At 37.5% G+C, this 21213-nt stretch overlaps 1 protein-coding gene across 4 annotated transcripts in view; it reads right to left on the reverse strand.

Moving 5' to 3' along the window:
* SATB1 (SATB homeobox 1) overlaps window positions 1–21213 on the reverse strand; it is a 92451-nt gene that overhangs the window by 39209 nt on the left and 32029 nt on the right. For all 4 annotated transcript variants that reach the window (XM_066319672.1, XM_066319680.1, XM_066319657.1 and 1 more), the window contains 2 exons: window positions 7387–7498; window positions 4610–5064 (listed from right to left, as the gene is read on the reverse strand). In XM_066319672.1, the coding sequence (XP_066175769.1) occupies window positions 4610–5064; window positions 7387–7498 (567 nt within the window). The remainder of the gene's footprint in view (window positions 1–4609; window positions 5065–7386; window positions 7499–21213) is intronic.

A 21213-nucleotide genomic window follows, 5' to 3' on the forward strand; every position in this document is an offset into this window, starting at 1 on the left:
GCACAGTCCTAAATACACAGGAGTTTTCACATATGAGAAAAGGCATTATACATGAGTGAAAGGCAGTATGTCCTGGCAGCTAATATTTTAAACAAGCATGCAGCTCAAGTAGAAAGGAGCGAGAGAGAAAAGTGAGAAACACTGAAAAATATTCAAAAGCCTTCAGATCAAACGTTGTCACTTGTGGGAAAAAGAAAACTATCAAAATTCAGACATGGAAAAGCAGCAAAAAGCACTCTTCCTTCTTCCACGAAGACAGAGCCACGAAGTCACCTCCAGATAACAGCACCTGAGTCCCTGCAGCAAACCTTAGAGCTGAAAGTGTACACAAACAGAGACAGACAGCCCCAGTTCCAGTTCCAACCACAACCATGACTAACACAATTCCTTGCTCACACAGTGCGGGCTCGTCACCTTGCTGTGCACCAGGCTAGGCTACACCTTCGAGTCAAATGTCAGACTGGTTGTGGGAACACAAGCCTTTCGCTTCCTGACTCATGTAACATCTAAAAACACAACAGAAATGGGAGAGGAGTTTATTTATTTGTTTAGGGCTCTGAGGGTAGTTCAGCCCAACAAATGTTGATGCTGCACTCCATCTCTAGAACAAAACAGAGTAGAGGAACTCCCAGTTTAACTTAACATTTGAAACAGCAGGCGAAGCCTCTCTGCTGATGGGGGGCTGTGGCACCATGCTTTGGGGGGCTACCCTAATGCATCATCACTGTCACCCCATGGCTGCTTGGGGCTACCCAGGGCAGCAAACTGATCACAAATACAATTTGCTAGCCTGCAAAGCACAAGAAAATACTGAACTGGCCCTTTCAAGACGGTAGAGGTATCTGCACAGTGTACTGTCATCAGCTAAAACAAAATATTATGTTTATTAATTTGATGAACTGGCAACTGAAACATAAGCATCTCAATTTACAAAAATTATCCTGGAAGACTGGTAGTCACCTTTGGACACCTTGCTTGAGGTGAAACTCAGATCTGCCAGCACAAGTACTAACTCAACAAAATTTTCCATGGTGCACATAAAGGAGGTACTAACAGGATTCAACCTGTTTCTTTTCATCCAGTGAGCTGGAATCACAACCACTGGAGGACAAGCAAAACTTCAGATCCTACTGTACTCTGAAGACTTCCTAGTAGGACCATAGAGAAATTCCTCCCACTAAAACTGCTTCTCTCCCTGCAACAGCTGTTCCATTGTGCCGGTATAGATGTGAAATTTCATTCAAGTAAGTTATAGGTATCTGGACCTTGATTAAATTTTACAAGGCACATTCCCAAGAATTCAGCTTTGAAATTACCATTTGGAACTTAAGGGTAGGGGGGAAATTATTCAAGAACACAACGAAGTCACACTCTGTCTTTCTCAAGGACACACTTCTAAGGTGCAGCTAAGGGGTTTTTTTCCTGCTTTATAGATAATTAGTAAAAAAAACCCACTCTAGTTTGCAGAAGTATTTTTGCCAAATCCCTGGACTGTGGAAGGATAGAAATATTTTAGTTGACATTTTTGCAGCTAAATTAAAAAACCTTGAAAATTAGGATCAAGTGTTGACTTACCACACTACACTGGTAGAAATTTCCCACCCAAACATCACTATCAAATTCTGTATTCATGTTTCAGAGCATTAAGTCTGAAAAACAAGAGCACCTTCAGCCAACTTTGAAGTCCATTTTATTGCCTAAACATTCAGCTGAATCACTCTTAATTTATAGATTGCTTCCTTCCTTAACTTTTACACTGAAAGCAAATCTCTCCCCTCATCTGAGACTGTATCTTGACACCAGGGTTTTTGCACAGAACTCCTAACCAATTTCAGCAAGTTCTTATGCCTTTAGAAACTGATGGTATGATATGGTCCCTGGACGCGGCTCAAATATGCTTATGACAGTTTCAAAAATGTCAGCGGCAAGTCTGAGTTAGCTTTCTACCTCAGAAAAGAGAACATGAATTTAAACAAGCATTTTCACTTTTCTAGAAAAAAAAAAACCACCCAAAACAACAACAACAACAAAACCCCCCAAACAAAACAAAAACAAACCACCACCACCACCAAAACCCCAAAACAAACAAACAAAGAACAAAGAAAACAAAAACTCCAATCCCCCCCAAAAAAACCCACAAAAAAACAACTTAGGATATTACAGCACTATTAGAAAATAACTCCTCAACAGCATCAATTATTAAAGTACTATCCTGATTTTAGCTCAGTGTGATGTATCCTTGAATTAGCTGTGAGGAACTTAGAAATACAGCAAGCAGAACAAATTTTAAAAGTTTTCATGTAAGAATTACTGGTACCTGTTTTTTTACTGTGGGTAAAATTAAAAATTTCCAGGTTTGCAAAGGTGAAATGCACCCAGCAACAAATTCCTCTGTATTTCAGTGGGGCTTTGCTTCATATGAAAAGTATGCTGAGATATTTCTTGGCAAAACTGAGGCTGACACTCTCCAGACGCCTAGTATTTTTCCTTTTTGCTCCTTATGTTTTCCACAAAAGATAACATACTGCAAAATCTTACCTAGCTAACTGCACTACAAACTTGATTAGCAAAAACAATTTGAAGTATGTAGGGATACTACTCTATGTTTTTTCAAATAGATTTGGTTGAAAATTGCCAAAATATATAGGTGTATTTCATATCTTTTTAGGAGAATTGTTCTCAATGTTCATTTTGGGGTTTCCTCCCAGCTCTGTGTCACTCTCAATATATTTTACCAAACCGGTTAATCAAAAATTTTGGGGAAGAATTGAACTTTAAACAAATATTTAATAACATTTGTTATAAGAAAAATACATAGCAATACATATTTTAATATATATTTAATGTAATAATACTAATATTAAAGAATCAGTATTTGCACTTGAAACCTTGTTCTACAGTTGCATTCATCAAACCAAAAAAGCATTTTCTCCTAGTCTGTCATATAAATTCAATGTCCAGCCAGAACCAATCATCTTTGTATTTCAGGTAACAAATACTGCTTATGCACAAAGGACCTGCCAAAAGTTGGATGCAAAACTAGCTGACAAAAACTGACCACTTCAGAGGGGAGAAAGTTTACATAAAACAATGTGCTTTTAGGCAAACCTGAGTAAGAAGTAAATATAAAATAAACTTTATTTTCTGAATTACTTGGCATTTTGTCCAGGTAAGATGGGAGCTGCAAATCACTGTAACATGAAGCTACCACTATTGCTTTAATACTTTAGAGTATTAATAATCAAATTTTTAAACACCGTATTAAACAAGACTCACTTATTTGTAAATAAAATGACTGACATTGCCTTGACCTAACTTAATGTAAATAATCCTTAGATGAGTTCATGCAAACCCATGAAATTTAGTATGAAAGGCCCAGTTCTTGAAAAACTCATCTGCTGTAAAGAGGAAAGACACACACACAGAGTGCCCTACAGAGAAATCACACAATGACTATTTTCTTTTATCTAAAGGAGGATGTAAAATATTGTAAGGCAATAGTAATTCAGAACAATTATAAATGACATGCTGATTCCAACCTGCTACCTGAGCATTTGAAATAGAATTTTTATTCTCTAAGCTATGAAGGGAGAAACAAAAATGTTTCAAGAGAAGCTCAAATTACGATCTTTTTTGTTATACTATAATCTACAATGGGCAAATTGTTCCCTAAGTATGTGTTCTCATTTAAAAATGTGTAACCCAAAGTAAATTTACCTATGTCTTTTTAAAGTATTTCCCATTTTACAAAGTCCTATTAAAAATATTTTATTTTATGTTATAACATACTTTTAAAATTTGGAGATTATTATCTTATTATTTGCATCCAATACACTGACATTTCTTCCATAATTTCGGCTTGATTAAATTCCTTGCAACATGGCATTAAGTTAAATTCATGGAGCAGAATAAATTATAACAGGGTTAGCTTCTAAAACAGGTGTAAAAAATAACACATTTTAGTGTTACTTATCAGCTTTGCTAGGGCTGGCTTTTTCTGCATTGAAGAGCTGAAGTATATGTTCTGACGTGGACACCGGCAAGCTCAGCAACTACAGTTTTTGCAACAAACTACAAAAATACATGAAGAGAGTAGATGATCTAGAAATAAAGCTTTTTATTTTAAATTTTTCAGAAGTCTGAAAAGATGTTATTAGGACTGTCACTGGAAAATAATAAAAATTAATGGAAGTATGGATACCAGACCATCTCCAGTACACCTGTGAAAGAAGACAGGTTGTTCAGTGTGTGCAGGTGGTCAGAGCGGGTGGTCACAACTCTACAACACAAAAGGAAATCTGTTGGGTGACTCCGTGAATAGTTCTGCACAGAGCTGTTCATTTCCTTTACTGGGAATCGAGTTCATAAATCATCACAACTGGAAAGGAACCATGCTTCCTGTAAGAACAGTGGATATTTCCACAGACCAGTCCCTGAGGATTTCAGTACTGTATCAACATAGACAGTGATCCTGCAAGGAAGCATGGTTCCTTCAGAGGAGCTAAGTGACAAGGTAGAAATGAGAAGACAGAAGATGGCAATTACTAATTAGAGAGAGAAAGAAGGGACTCTTAGACTTTAAAAAACAATTTGAAAAAAGACGACTGACCTGAGTTCGGTTAAAAGCCACACGTGCAAACACTGCCTGTGAGATTCCTGCTCGTTTCAATTCATCACGGACCCACTGGTAGATTTCGGAAGACACCTCTGTGTTCGTTGAGACCTGCTGCTCCAACGGTTTGTTCATGGATCTACTGACAGGAGGAGGGTGGTTCAAGTACTGTTGGTTTAAGGACTGCTGGGCTAGAAGTCTGTTCACTGCATACTGCTGGTTCAGCAACTGGGCCATTACCAGCTGCTGATTTACCAGCTGAGGGCTAATGGGAGTAGATACAAGTCCAGGGTGCAGGTTTGGAAGCGGGGTCCGAACTGATGGTTGACTACCATGAGAAAGCTGAACAGGAGATGGAGGCTGTTCGGCTGTGTTCCCTGGGACTGGCTGCTGACCGAAGTTGACATGGTTGGCACCTTGCTGGGATAGTTCAGAAAGGCTATCCATCTCAACTACAGCAGAAAAGAAACATTGAAGAGGCCAACATCAGACTGAAAATCACAAACTTGACTGTCCTCACAAGACATGCTAATAAAAATAAACAAATGTAAAATGGTGCAATGCAACCCAACCATGAGCGGGTTGCTGCATCCCACAGTGACAGACACAGGGGACTTCAGACAAAGCAGTAACCAACTAGAGTTGGGGTAAAGACAAGAAACAAAAGCCCATCATCTGTGCTGCAGATGATGCAGGTGAAACAGCAAGTGCATCTGTGCAAAGGGTAAGGAGGGCTGTTGTGGGAAAACATGTCCCAGCCAGAGAGAGAGAAACCCCCAGTGACTGGTTTTGCTCCTCCCATGAGGTCCCTGCCATGACATCTGCAGTTCCCAGACACTGGAAATCTGTAGCAAGCAGGGTGAGGTGCAGACCTCCCCATGCTCTGCTAATTTTTAGATGCTGCATCAATTGTATGGGACTGCTAGGAACTAGTATAATTTATGTAAATTACACAGATGGGCTGCTTTATCTTGCAACCATGTATGCATGGGTTTTTTTCAGTGACTTGCAACATGGTGGAATTTTTTTCTTATATTAAGAAAAATATTCTTATATATCTCATCTGCCTTTGACACACCCTCCTTTTTAAATAACAGCACAGTTTTTTAAACTACAAGAGTTCTTCCAGTTGCCCTCTTGTGCATGATTAAACAATATAAAATGACTCTAGGTTGATATAAAGGAGTTTCCTTTTTATCAGCATTTGTAATCTTTTTTATTCTAGAGCTTTAGCAGCTCCAGTCTGGAAATAGCCTTAAGAAAATACGCTTTATTTAAAAGTCAGAAGTCCAGTATTTTCACAAAAGTGCTGTAGCAGGGTTTTTTTGTTATACTAGTAAGGCTTATTTTTTTAGGCAGTGTCTGAGCTTGTCACAGTGGTTATGAACTACATCAACAGTCATCAGTACAAGACCACCCTTTCCCCCACAAAGACTGGAGCCGGATGGAGAAATTGACACTTGGATTCCCACCTGCACCCCCATCTTCCTCCCGTCTTATCATGGGCAGAAATCTGATAAATAAAAAGCCAGAGAGTTCTGGTGTCCATAGCCTGGATTAGTACCCAAGCAGAGGCCCTGCTACTCCTCACACAGGTGGCTTTGAGGGCAATGCTGCCTCTTCTGCCAGCATTAGTTTACACAAGAATACACAAACACATTTTCTATTCACTGGCTTCACTGACTTCAAGTGAATGGAATATGAAGCTGTCTTGGTAGACTGTATAAGTAAAATTTTGCAGGGGTTGCCCCATGCAGGAACACTGCTGCAAAAGACATGGGAGAGGCTGCTGTGGAAAGGTCACTCTCCTCATATGGCCATTCTGCTGCCACACACATGAACCACCTGAAACCAAGTGAAGTCTTACCACTAAATTTGGTGGTCTCAGAAGTAGGGTTCTGTGTTGCACAGAAGGTACGAAGAAGATTAAGGAAAGAAGCTGCCTTTTTTCACTCAGGGAAAGTAGAGATCAACCCAAGTGGGCCATTTACTCGGAACAGTAATTCAAGCAATTATCACAAAAGTGATGCATTGTCTTCATTACAGCCTTAAGCTACAAAAGGCAAGGAACCCGTTTTGGTAGATGAATGATTTGCTTCAAATATTGAAAGCTAAGTCAAGCTCAAAATTCAATCCAAACTGAGGTCCTATTTCTCCATTCTATTGAAATCTACATAGAAGTTTTTGACATAAATAGTTCAAAATTATGTGAACAGGTTTAAGACAAATGAAAGGTATCACAGAACTCATAGATTTTTTTTTCTCCAGTAATTTACTTGTGCCTACTACAACAAGCAAAAAATTGACACAACTACTTGTTAAAATTAATTGAAATTAGGGTCCCAAGGTTAGAGAAAGATAGGAATTCATAAATTACAGCATTCTTGCTGGAAAGTAGTGATAGCTGTAGAAGCCTGTTTCTTTAAATATACATTAGCCAGAGCGAGAAAAAAATACACACATTAAAAAATCAGTTCGTCACAGTTCCAGGAACAGGTTTTCTAAACAATTATTCTGGGTGGTAGAAGATCTCTAGATTTACAGAATGACAGCTTTACATCTCTGGCAACCCAAGTCAGCTTGGCTGTTTCAATAGCAAATATTTATTTAAATGAATTCTTTCACTATATATGTACTTTCTACATCTACTCATCAAAAGCTTCCTAAACTTATAGTGAAGGGAACTGGCTTCTTATATGACTGTGACAGACCTCAATGTGACACATAATGGTATGTAACCACCATCAAGGCAATTTTTTTTTTTTTTTGCTTACCCATCATATCTTTTGCCTTCTTGAAATGTTTATACCACCTTCCAAATTCCTGACATTTTGCTGCTGAGACATTTGCATAGTAAGTGCTGTTCACAATGGAAGAAATCATACTCTGTGTGAAAAGGGGAGAAGAAAAAAAAATCTGTAATACAGAGCAGTACAAGTCAAAGCACAAATTATTTCAATTGTGGAACCATTATATTTTTAAAGTTTGAGAATCATATTGCATTTTAAATCCTATCATCCAAAGCCTTTTAAAAAACTCATTAATTGAGCATGAAAACAACCCAAGGTATATTGTAAATGGAAGCAAAAATAGCAGCTGTACTAAGAGAAGAACAAAGTTATCGACCAAGAAACATCATGCAATGGGATGAGCTTTGGACAGAAGATGCTAATCTTGAAAGTGAATTTTGTTCATCCCATTTCTGCTTTTAAATTTGATTGACCCTTCACATACCCACAGAGGCACACAATTCCTACACTGCCTTTACAAGTGCAAGCAGTGACCCAAGTTACCCATGTCCAGTTCCTCTGTGCCACTTATCACAGATTAGACCCCAGAAAATCATAAGATAAAACTTTATCTGAATGCTGAATGACCTATGAATAGGATAAAATATGGGGTTTATAGCAGTATAAAATATGCATCTAATAACCCAATATGAACCCAGCCTTGTTCTTCCTCAACAGGGTATTTTAAGTGATTTGCAAAAACAGGCTTATGAAAAGCTTATTGTCATGTCTAATTCTGTAACTGAATATTAGCTGTAAAATAGACCAAAGGAAGATCAAGATGATTTTTCTCTCAAAGGTTCTCGAGATATCAGATAGCTACAGTGAGAAATTTACCTTCTGCTCAGTTTCGACCAATTTTAAAATAGTGGAATTTACAATGCATAAAACTCAGTTCCAGTACATTCTCTTACAAATCAATTAAGATTAAGCCTTGCAAAATGAGATGACGCTCCAACTTGAAAATTATACTCAGTACAAGATGTATGGATAACAAAATCAGCAAATATAATTTCAACAGACTGAACTTTGCCACCTTTTAAATTTCTATGTGGAAAGTAGTTACTTCTGGCTTAACTACAAGAATTGTCCAGTGTATCAAAACAGCAATGACAGTCAAGAAGACAAAGCCTTGATTACTATGTTTCTTCACTATTCAGCATGTAACATTTAGATATATTTGTGCTGTCTTAAAATCATTTAGAGCATCAACCCTTTGTTACAAGCAACTATAATAGCCACTGGAAGGAAGAGTCTGGAGTAAAAATGCAAAAAATGCTACTGTAAATCTTCTTTTAAAAGGTTAGTTCAGTTTCCAACTAAAAGTACCTTCATTACTGGTCTTAGTGAAGTTCATTATAACCATTTTCTAAGGTACTACTCAGTAGCAAGCTGTTCGTGGAGGCTCAGAACTGCTAGAGTGAGGCAGCATTATTTATGCCAAATGTGGATAACCCCTCCTCACCAGGCAGGTATTTTAATGCTTCTCCGAATCACCAAAATTCTTGCCATTTCTTGATACTAATTTGGCTTTTCTGAAACTAGCCAGAAGCCTTTTGTCAGTGGTATAAAAGGACAGTGAAATTTTAATAGACTACTACAAGCCTAGCCTGAACAACCAGAACCAAGCTCAGCTGAACCCAATTTCAGCTTTCAGTACAACAGCAATATACTTAATGTCTAAAATGTAAAAAATTATCTTTTAAGCTGTTTTATAGATTAAACCATTTTAAACACAGACACATGATACATAAGGCAGGATTTTAAAAGTCCTGTGGATCTGAACTGGCAAATTATATGACTGCACAGACTACTTGCAGAAATTGCAGATCTGTATGTGCAAAATGGGGAACTGCACCTGTCAGAGGCCATCATCCCACACCAGCTCATGTGTATTTTGCAGATGTCATTTAGACTTCAAGGTGTGTCTCTCTTATTTTACTTTGCCCCTTACAGATTTGTTCTCCTGCCCAACTAACTTGAAGTATGAAAACACGTATATTAATTTTTGTAAATTACCTATTATTGAAGATGTTTGTCTAAGATTTCCTAGTGCTCCCTTCCATGTCATTTTACAAAAATGATACACAAATGACATGGCAGTTTGCAACACATCCCCTGCCTCTTCAGAAATAAATTCAATACAGTTACTTTACAGCCAAACAGGGGATTGGTCTGTTTGAGAAACACTGCTGGGAATTTTAGCTTCTCTGACACTGTGAATTTCAAGCTTTGATGGCTAACACCATTACTCCTGCTCTTCAAAGTAGATTGAAAAAAAAAACTAACAAAAAAAAAAGACAGACATTATACACACATTTAAAAATGAAAATTATCCTGCATTTTCTTTGAGAACACTTCATGCAAACATTCAAGTGATATTACCTACGCTAAGAATCCTCATCAGGAAGAATCAATGATTTATTTACTAATTCACTGAAGGCAAAATTTTACAAGCCAGATAAAATATTATTACCTTGTTAACTCAGAAAATATCTTGACAACACTGAATTTCATTGTTTCTATGGTTTATTTATTGTCATCAAACGTGCAGTCACATCAGTGCAGGGAGATGCACTTGGCTGTAGAAATTTCCTATTGCTATAGAATTCCTGTACACTTTAATACCAATCTACATATACAAATATCTAGTATGCTTATGGCCTAAAACTTAAGATTAACTCCAGCTCTTCAGAGATTCACTATCTAGACTGAAGACTTTTGATGCTTTTCGTATTACCTGGGTCATTACACTTGAGGAGTTTCCCATGTCTTGAATTATCAATAATCAAAATCAAAATTATTATTGTATTTGAAGCATATCATATCCTGGTACTACTGCACATATCCTCCTTATCTGTGAGGCACAGAGGCAGATGCCTTCCACATACAAGGATGATGAATGTAAATATATCATACCAATATTCAAATGCATCACATACATCACTCATAATCAGATTTCTTTTTCACATGTTGCAAAGAAAATTGAGAGAATGCAAAAACTGGTCACAGATATGCAATCTTAACTTGTTTAGATTAACTTGTTTAGATAACTAGTTTATCCATGAAAGTTGTGAGCCTTCAAGATCTCAAATTTCCCTCTTTCCCCTCTCTCATATCTCCCTCCCCCCAACCACATCACTTGCAGTCATGTTCTGAGAATCGGGAGATCTCATCTGAAATGGTGCCACCTTCACAGAAATCCCACTATTCTGGAATGATACCATCTGCTGCAGCCCAAGTGCTCTTTTTTTAGCCAAATAAGTTAATTATAATTAGGCATCCAACAACTGTGTGAAGGTAGGGGTAGAATTTGTTCTGAGGTTCAGCTGAGGTTCACCCAGCGTAGATTGAACCAAATCCCATTTTCTCTGGAAGATTAAATACCAGAGATTAAATACCAGACACCATCTTTTCCTCAAAGAAGTTGGGGAACTCCCTGGGGAAATATCATAAATCTCAAGCAGGAATCGTTTCATATGCCCATCAAACAAAACCCAATAAAATGCTAGCATCAGACACCTTTTGTTTTGTGCCAGAATCTAAAGCAAGGTGCATCCTGCAAGATACGGGAAGGACCCGAGCCTTTCATGCTGGCTCATTGCTGCAGCCTCTGCTGCAGGTGCTTCAAGGGAGGCATTTCTGAGTCATTGCCTCTAACACTGCTCTTCAACCAGGTGAAGTGTTGCTCGATCATCACTAAAAGTATACTGTTGTCCTTTTTGCAAAACAACAAAAACAATGTTAATCAGGTTAATTCAATCATCTAAACCAAAACTGTTCATGCTTTTCTGCCAAATCAACCAACCACAGCAAAATCTGTTATCAGTGATTGCTCAGCTTCCAGTCAAAAAAGCTTTTAACCCCCACAGTCCCAAAACTTCCCCTAAATAACCTTAAAATTATTTTTATATGGGCAGAATAAGGTTGTTTTCATGCCTCATGAAGGGGTACTTGGGCTGCAGTATTTACACAGAGCAAATACATGCTAACAGACTTAGCAGAGAGTAACAGACACAGCAGCTTCCTAGAACAACTCAGCTGAATTAGATATCAGGGATTCCTTTGCAAATTAAACATTTTTCTCAAAAGAAGCACTGTAACCAAAACTTATTTAGGCCTTCCAGGTTGTTTAACTAGGAAAAAAAAAATCTGAGCTTTTTTGCAACTCATTCATTGGTGTTTAAAAGCTTCAAGCCTGCTCAGTAGAAGGGGCAAGGGCTGCAACAACTTATTTACACAATTATCTAAATACGATTAAACAGCTGATGGACAAATATTAAACTGGAAAATGTATAGTCATTTCAGCTTAATGTAATCCCCTTTCTGTAAACACCCAAGATGATTTTTTTTCAACCAGAACAGTCCTGACATCTCATAAGCCTAAGGGTGAATAGCAAGAGATTGTTTTTGATAGTTATAAATATTCAAAAGACATGCAGACCATCTGCTTTCATAATACAGGTAAAGCAAGACTGAAATGGTGACTGCTGTATAAAAATGGTTCTTTTAACAAAGTCTTCCTCTCCTCGAAAACTATAAAGACAGATGTCAAAAACTGTTTACACAGGGTAATCAGGAGCGTGCAAAATGTAATATTCCTTTTACACACAGTGCTTGCTAAAGAGATTTTTTTTCTTTTCTTCCCATCTGTGTGTTGCAACACATTTCTACAAGTTAAAAACATTTTTTCAAACAGAGATCTCATGAATACCCAAAAACATGCTATCTGGTTTCTGAATGCTAATTAATTTCAACTAAGGAATTTGATTTTTTTTCTGTAGAAAGGAATGCATGCTTTTGAAATGGAGTACTTCAACAATGACAGACACTGAAAACAGAACACCCCACAAGTTTAATTTTGCACTAGTTTGACACTGGCTATTTTCACAACTGTTTTACATTCAAACCCGCATCTGCTAAATCTGGCTATAAGACAGGCAGCAGCTATCCTCTCACTTCTGAAATGAGATTTTATTTATGTTTTACTATTTATCAAGTTTTTCAGTAGAAAACCTTGTAACAACATAATGGTTTTGTGAAGTGATAAGTAGAAGATACCTCATCTTACAAGCAGAGTATGAACAGTGCTGCCCATAAACTCTACAGTCAATTTTCAGAGCTGAAACACTAATCTTGACAGTACCCTTTTAATGTATTATATTAATGGTACAGAGGCGTTAAGCACCTTTTTTATAATTCTCAATAAAATGAACATTTACTGAACAATCTGTCAAACCACTGGCTCCATTTTTTAAAGCCAAACTTTTAAGGCTTTATTCTATTTTGTCGCCCATAAATCCTCTGCTTTACATCCCTAGACACCAGCAGGGAAGCATGTTCCAATGCCACAAACTTAACATGGCTTTTAAAAAAAAAGTAAAAGAGAAAAGCTATGAGCCTTTGTCCCTAGACCTAGTTTGAATAAGTGATAAAGTTGCAGAACAGAACTTAAAGATTTGGGGGCAGATGGAGGGGGGGGAGCTTTTCATAAAGGACAGAGGAACTTTGTTTCCCCTATTCTAGCCACTATCAGTGGCTTTTGTTTGCGTGGAAATAGCAAGCTTCAGTTCTAACAGAAGCCGAACTCTTACGAGCGCTTATTTCTCAGGAGGCTCCACGTTAACATTTTTCAAATGAGAAGGGAACATTCAAGCCTCAACCAGATAACACAAGATTATCCCCAAATCAAAAGATTTTAGCCTGCCTGAGCCTATGCCAGCCCATGTACTGCAAAAACTCAACCAGGGCAAAATGTCGTTCCTAGTGTTCTGGCATGGCAGAGAAATATCATCTGCCATTCTAAATAAAAGTAGACCAAATATATCCAGCCACTAGTTGGTTTTTGGGCAAGAAGTCCTGACACTGACAGTTTAACTGCATACGAAAAATTATGTTAAATTCCTCAGTCCATTATCTTGAACTATAGCAAATAATGCAATGGAATTTGTTGTCATATACCCTATAAACATGTAGGATCAGGGAAAAACTCACAGATGGACAGAGAAGAAAAAACCTTTTGTTTGTGCCTTTGGCATTGCACTTGGATGGCTATATGACCTCCATACTGTTGCCAGGGTCAAGAGAATAAGGATCTGCAATGGCAAATGCTGGTCATATAAGTTAAAGCTGAATAAAAGGCAGATCTACAGTGATGGCACAAGCTTTTTTCCTAATACATTAGTATGCCTTTCCTTCTTTCTCCTATCCTTGAAAAACTGAAATTATCTCCTCCTCCTTTTCTGTCTTATGTTGTCTTTAAGTATTATAAATGTATGTATTAATGTAAACATAGAGCTACATTGGTATAATGAGGGAAGATATAAAATCAAAAGAACCCAAATTATATATACATATATACACATACATTTATATATGGATAGAAATATACCCACACATGGGAAGATTTTGAAAATCAGAAATGAGGATTCAGCATCTGAAGGAACTGATCCTTGCACTATTTTTACCATTCTGTAATGTAAATTCCCAGTTGCTGCATGACAGAGCAGCATTCTCCCAATGTTTTCCGAGCATCTCCCACTGATGGGATATAAATAAAGCTCAAATAAAAAGCTGCTTCCCAAGATACTACTCTTATATCTACAAAGGTTAAAAGCTTAAAAGAGAGAAAGATAGGTAGGTGGGAAATGTTAATTCAAATTTGAAGAACTTCATAACTGCTTTACAAGCTTCATGGCACAGTGCCTTAGACTAAAAAAAAAAGAAAGAAAGAAAACGAAGAAAATGAAGTCACAACCTCAACCTGAAAAGATAAGGAGACATAACGCATTTTTGTCTTCATTGTCACATGTCCAACACAAATCTTTTTAAGAATCCTGATTTTACTGCACACGATTTGTAAATGGCAGACACTTAGTAGTAAAAGTCCTGGCGAAACCCTTCCTAAAAACAACTCGGATAATATACAGAATGCAAAATAGCCAGTATTTAATAAATTAATTCTTGGTTTACTTCACAGAATGAAAATGAAATTGAGGGGTGAGTTATTACACCCTAAGGTTTTGATTATGCAAGTGCCTTTGCCAGCAGAGCTCTGAAATTTGAGAGTTCCATGGGTAAGAAATATGCTATCCACTTCAGCCAGGAATCCATTTGAAAGAGCTGTTATAAAATGAATAGATTGCTTTAAACTTCTCTTTCAGCTTGAACTGAGGATGCATGTTTTCAGCTCTCCCCACTGGTGCCAACCACAAAACTACCTTGGGGTGTACAGGCAGAATTTCCACTAGATGAAGACAAACCCAAAAGCCCTGCTCCAACCTGGGCTGGACTTTAGGTCCACAGAGCCAGAATTAAGCTACTCCAGAGTAACATCAATCCCTCCTAACCAGTTCCTTGTGGTGACAACCTCAGCCTCTCTCTAGAATGCTGCTGTTCCTACACCAGGCTATGTACTAAAAGCAAAGCCTATGCACCTGCAGTCACCTCCTCCTGGGATGCAATGAATGGGTTTGTAGGGGAAACTATAAACCAAGAGGACAGTCTGAATAATCCAAGATACAAATCAGCATTTTTTGTATGGGAATAAAGACGTAGGTGGGGTGTTGGAGATCTCACAGACTGGTTTGGTGAAAATATGAGACACCTTCAGCATTCCTCTCTGGTGGATTGCTTTTCTTTCCAACAACCAGCCAGGTCAGAATGCTTCTGCCTTGTTTCCTATCTGGGATGCTTGTTCTAATGAACATGCTTTCAAATACTAACCTAATGTAAATACTTTGTGTGATACAAGACATTTTAGACCTATTAATGCATTAAAGTAAGCTTTGTGTATGGTAAAATTTTCTGCAGAACTGCAGTATATACATTCTCCTGATAGAGATGTTGATAATTGCTCTATCTTCACCCAGTCACAACGTTTGTTTTCATTTCAATTTTTGCTTAATATTACCCACCACGTTAAGGAAGATTTCCTTGCTGGGAAATAGGACATGATTTTCAGCAAGTCTCTTCTCGGATTCCACTGTTCTGCTAAGCAAAGCATCAGATGTCTGGCATGAAGTTGAGCCCTAAGGCACAATGTCCAGACAAGAAGTCATCAGACTCAGTAGCACTAACACTTGTCTTGCTGAATTTCTTTTGGTGTTAAGGATAAACCTTTCCTTTGATCTCTTTTCCATTTTCTACATAAGTTTTTGCAGATTTTCAAAGTCAAAAGAGGCAATTTTGAGCATTTATTCTGGAACCTACATAAAATGAGACCATAGAACTTCATCTAGCAATTTCTGAGTTCAGACAATTTACCAATGGGTGAGCTAGAGAAATCAAGCATTTATCTGAAGACTTCTTGTGCTGGATCTTTCACTACATCCATTGTAATCTCTTTCTGTAACCTCTAATGTACCTTTTATGTACCTCTTTTCTTTCTGTTTTTAAATGTATGACTAGCTTTTTGAACTTTATTGATTTCTGTTCCTAGTGAGCGCATTTCTCATGCCTCTGATTGCTTGCTCAAATACCCCTCCTAGTGCCAAATGTAACATCCCTTATCTGTCCTTTGTTTAAATGGTTAAGTCTCAGTTGTACTGTTTCAGGTCACATGCCTCTTTATGAACCACATGTACATCTGATTATTCTTAATCATATAGACCCAAGTTCTAGGATGACATGCTGATAAAAGCACATGAACACACTTCTTGCTATACTGAGAAAAACATAAAAAATTGCCCAGAGAAAAGTAATTTATAGTATGAAACTCGCTATGGGTTCTTAACTTTTGCTACAAAAGATTTGATACAAAAAATTTTTCTATAAAATTGTAAAGATGACATTGTAAGCAGCTGTGTTAGCCAAAGTACTAGCGTTGCCTTTGTGTTGCTATCTTTCACTAGTAAGAGTTTGTGAAAAGTATAAATGCTCTGAAGAATTCATAAAAAGATCCAAGATTTAATGAAGGTATCTCAAAAGAGAAATGTTCTAGCTAGCTTTCCATGAGGAATATATGTATGTGCACTTTAGTGTTCTATTTACTAAATTTTTCTTGAGTAGTCATTGCATTAAAATATATAAATTAAAAAAAAAAAAATCAGCTGAATTACACTTAGCACACAAAGATCCTCCTTACAAGAGGTACAGAGTAAGGAACACACCTTTAGGAGCTCAGGAGTGTGGAAGCTGGCACATATATCTTGCTGGAATTTTATTGTAATACATATATGTAAATATATAAATACACATACAACCCTTAAAATTCTAAGGAAGTGCAAATATATTGATTCAAATACAAACACCTTAAGTAAACTTATGGAGCTGAAATCTTCTCTCTGGCTCTAGAAAGGCCATTGATAGCAATTTCCTTTGCATATGTCTCAGTTTTTCATCCTTCTCCCTGACAGTTTACTGTAAATTATCGAATCCCTTGGAACAGTGGCACAGCCACGCACACTTTCCCTCTTCTGTTGCAAGCTTACAGAAGAACTGTAGTTCTGAGTGTAGGAAATCTTAGTACGTAAAAAAAAAAAAAACAAATTAAAAATAAATGAGACAGGTGTATATGAGGAGAGCATTTCATCCTTCCCCACCTCTAGGGAACAGAACTTTACCCTTTTGAGCAATTTATTCCATGGCTTCAAGTGAGGCACATCTGAGGTTGCTACTGTCCTGAAAAACCTGTCCTGTGATCACTGCTGCAAGGCACTAGCAGAATCTGATCTCATTTGTGCTGCTCTTAAGGAAGTGTCCAAGGAAAGAGACACAAAGCTCACCCTCGCCTTAGGGTTCTCCTACTATGGTTCTTGGATATAAAAAGGAAGAACTTAATTACTAATTAAAAAAACAAAAATGGTGATGGTGGGGGAGCAAGCTTTTAAGAGTTTTGCTCAGTCTGAGAAACTCATCTCTTTTCTTCTAAGTTATGATTATAGTGAAGACATGCAATGAGTCCAGTCTGACAAGGTGAGAGTTGCATGTCTCTGAGCATTACCTCTCAACAAGTGGGTTGTGTTTGCTTTTGCTCCTGCCAGGTAAAAATTATTGCCAATTCAAGTAATTTTTCCCCTGGCGCATCTTTATGCCTACACCCCTGCGTCCCCTAACACAGATGTACCTCAGCTTCAAATCTGCTGACAGTGACGCTACAGCACCTACAGAATTTGCTCAGCTTTTGGGTAGGTTTTATAACCACACTGATCCCTGCGCCTCCCACCACTGCTAGTAATAACTGAACCAGTCAGAGAAGGTCTCTGCAAACCAGTCACAGCAGTGATTAAGATGTAGACATACGTATCTCCTCACCCTTTAAATAGAAGGCTTAATTGGCGATGTGGATAGCAGCTTTCTAATGGACAGAAATTAAACTCCATTTAATTCCTGAGGAGACACTTCCAATGCACAAGGTTTACCACACATTTGGAGTGGGGAGGGAGGGGGGAAGGAAGGAGCCGCATGCACAACTCTCTCTACCTCTGACAATCACTGAGGAAAAGCAACATGAGGACCAGAATGGCATAAGTGTGGCAGGTGTGAATTGACCTGCACTGGCAAAGCTGTGAGCTGGGAAACTTGCAAATCACATGATTGTGCAATACTTGGCTCCAGTCAGCGCTATCGTGTTCTTTATTAAAAAAAAAAAAATCTTAAAGACATGTACATCAAGTTAAGGGATTAACTGTCAAGTGACATTACTGAAAATAGAGACAATATATTTCTTTATTGTTAATGAAATTCAGTTAAAAGTGAAGGAAGTGATAAAGAATGTACTGTTTTGTAATGTATTTTACATAAGAACGTAATATAGAAAGGGAAGTGCAATTAAATCTTAATGTGGACTTTTTTATTTTTAGTTTATCATCTGGTTTACATTTTGAGCCCCTTTGCAGCAGTAAATTATGCTGGCATTTCTTAGGGAATAACTGCCATGTTAATTTAGTTTAATAAAATAACTGACAGAAAAGGGGGAAAAGAAGCAAGAAAAGACAGTACCCCCACACACACACTCCTTATCTTTAGCTAAGTATTCAAATGCTTTCTATATGAATTGTCCGTGGTCCAACTCCAGTACCATGTAATAATACAATACATTACAACACAGTACAATACAATCTTGGGTTTCTGTAGCGCCCTTCATGCAAGCATCCCAGGGTGCTTTACAATCATTATGAGTTAAAATTAAAACTGAAGCACATACAATTCCTAATAGAATCATTTTAAAAATGCTAAACAGAACAAATAACTTTTAAGTCTAGATTTAAAAGTCCCAACAGCCAAGCTTTCCTTACTTCAATTGGCAATGAGTTCCAAAGCTAGGGAGCAAAGCGACTAAAGGCTCTCTCATGTTATGTTAAAGGATCTCTCATGTTGTTTATACTTGTGCAGAACTCCACAGCCAAAAATTTGCCAATAAGAAGAAAAAAAAAATTATTTGCTATCTCGCTTTAAAGAACACTGGAGAAGTGGTTTGTTAACTCTCTAATAAAGTTATGGAAAAAAGAAATGAATCAGGGTTTGCACTTGGCCGTGACTGTGTTAAGAGCTATGCAAGAAACATGAACAAATACAAATGAATACAAAATTCTGCAGACGTGCATTACTTGACTGCCTCTTAACCCAATAAATGTGCCCAGAAGAAAAAAAAAAAAAAAAAAAAAAAAAAAAAAAAAAAAAAAAAAAAAAAAAAAAAGCATGGTTATGTATATATATGTATCTACAAAAAGAAGAACATCACTACAAATATTTAAAATGCAAGCTATTCTATATACCATTCTCAGGAGCTCTGAGTGAAAACAGAAGTCATGTAGGCCTCAGCTCCACAACACATGCATGCTTTAGGAGGAAAACGTATCAGAAGAAAACATGCTGTGTTCCTTTTTTATTCTGTAACTTCCCTAAAACTTGAAGTCCATATGATGCAGATAATCATTCACATGATAAAGTTCCCAAAATTGCTGAGATACGATCAAAAATCGTCAGTACTCGAAGTGAGGCACACAGGCCCAAGAATGCATTAATTTTGTATTTTTCACAAGAGAGCCTGATGGAGGACAGGTGCTTATAACTTCTGACTTTAGGAGTGTAAAAACAAAATTTAAAAAATCAAACAAGAAAAGCAAACCAACCAACCAACCAACAACCCAAACAAAAAAAAACCACCACCAAAAAAAAACCAAACCAAAAAACCCCCTCAACAGTAGCACCATTCCTCTCTTGGCTCCTTTTCAGAAACAGAAATGGAAGAGCAAGTACAGCACAGACACCAAGGGACACGCTGACATCTTACAGACACCCCTGAAGTTCAGATACTGCATTTAGCTGAAGAACAAAGTATGTTTTCCCCCTCCTCCCACAATAACTTCAGACCTCATAATTGTTTTAGAAAGTGATTTTACATCCTTGTTATACTTAATTCTAATGAAGAGGCAGAAAAAAATAGCTATATGTTTTCACCTTCAATAGGATGCTACACAGATAAAAGAGTTGCAGATGGACTGGTGTAGCTTTAATACAGACTGTTTAGGTGCATCTAAAGAACACAAATCAATGATCAATTGGTTGGAAGGTTGAGTACCCTCACACAGCTCTACTCAAACACTCATTACATACATCTTGGTCATCCTATCAGCAACAGGCTCTGCATTACCCATTTTATCTGGATGACTAAAAATTATAGGCGCAAATTTTAATAGTTAATTGCGAATGTTTTAAAAATCCAGATACTATGTCAGCTTGAAGAGACATCACAGTGAATGCTCTTGAGCAACTGGGGGGGTGGGTTGAAAAGCCTTGCCTGCCAAAAGCCGAGCCCAGGCCCTCAAGGATTTACTTCCCCGAAATAATTAATGACATCTTTAAAATCTAAAGTACAGTAACTTCTAAAGCAGAAAAAAGAGCTGCATTCCTTACTCAGGTTATTAATTATTGGGGGAGGGGAGGAAGACAGAAGAGACTTACAAGCAACAATGAAATCTAAGGACTTGATCTCAGGTTTAGGCAGGTAAAATTGAAAGAGGAAGGGGCAAAAAGCACCTTTTGGTTTAGTAAAGCATGAATCAAAAACTGGTCATAAAAAGTATGTATTTTAGCAACTTAATAGCTCATTCCTTGATTATCTATAGGTACAGAAATTTTAATTTTAGCAAACACAACATTTTGGTTAGGATTTTGGAAGGGTGGATGAGAACAGCAGTGTGGAAATGTGAGAGGATTTCTATTGAGCTGCCTATTTCCTCTTTGCTGATGTGATGGCCAAGTGCCTTCACATCAGGTGAACTGAGAAACACTGATGTTCCAAGAGAGCTTTCTGTCTGTTGTCTCTGCCAGATCATATAAAGTCTGAACAAAACAGCATGCAAATTCAGGGCAGGGTATCTGTACGGAAAGGAAAGTATATGATCTATATCGTGCCCATGTCAGATGAAGAGAATCATTCACTATAGCATGAAAGCTTGTTAACAACGCAGTCAGAATAGTTATATTTGTCACAAGTGCAAAACTATGCAGACTTGGGTATCGTACCAGCACTTGTACTGTGTATGCATACGTTTCATGGAATGCAAGCATACAACCATCCCTCTGACTGAAATAATGCTATTCCCTCATCACCAAGAGCAAAATTATGTAAATGACATTATAGGCAGAGGAAGGGGGGAACACACAAATATCTTCCAAAAATTTTAAAATAATCTGTAAATTACTATGTCCCCAAATATCTCAGCCTCTGGATATATTTTTTTGAAATACTGCATGTCCCCTACAAAACATTGCACAAAAAGCGATTGAGATTTGAGATTCTACTATATATCAGCCCTGGAATTTCTCATCTATAATGCACTGACTGGTGGTTGTCCTGAGAGTCAG

The sequence above is a fragment of the Sylvia atricapilla genome, chromosome 1 (genome assembly GCF_009819655.1).
Source record: "Sylvia atricapilla isolate bSylAtr1 chromosome 1, bSylAtr1.pri, whole genome shotgun sequence".
NCBI lineage: Eukaryota > Metazoa > Chordata > Aves > Passeriformes > Sylviidae > Sylvia > Sylvia atricapilla.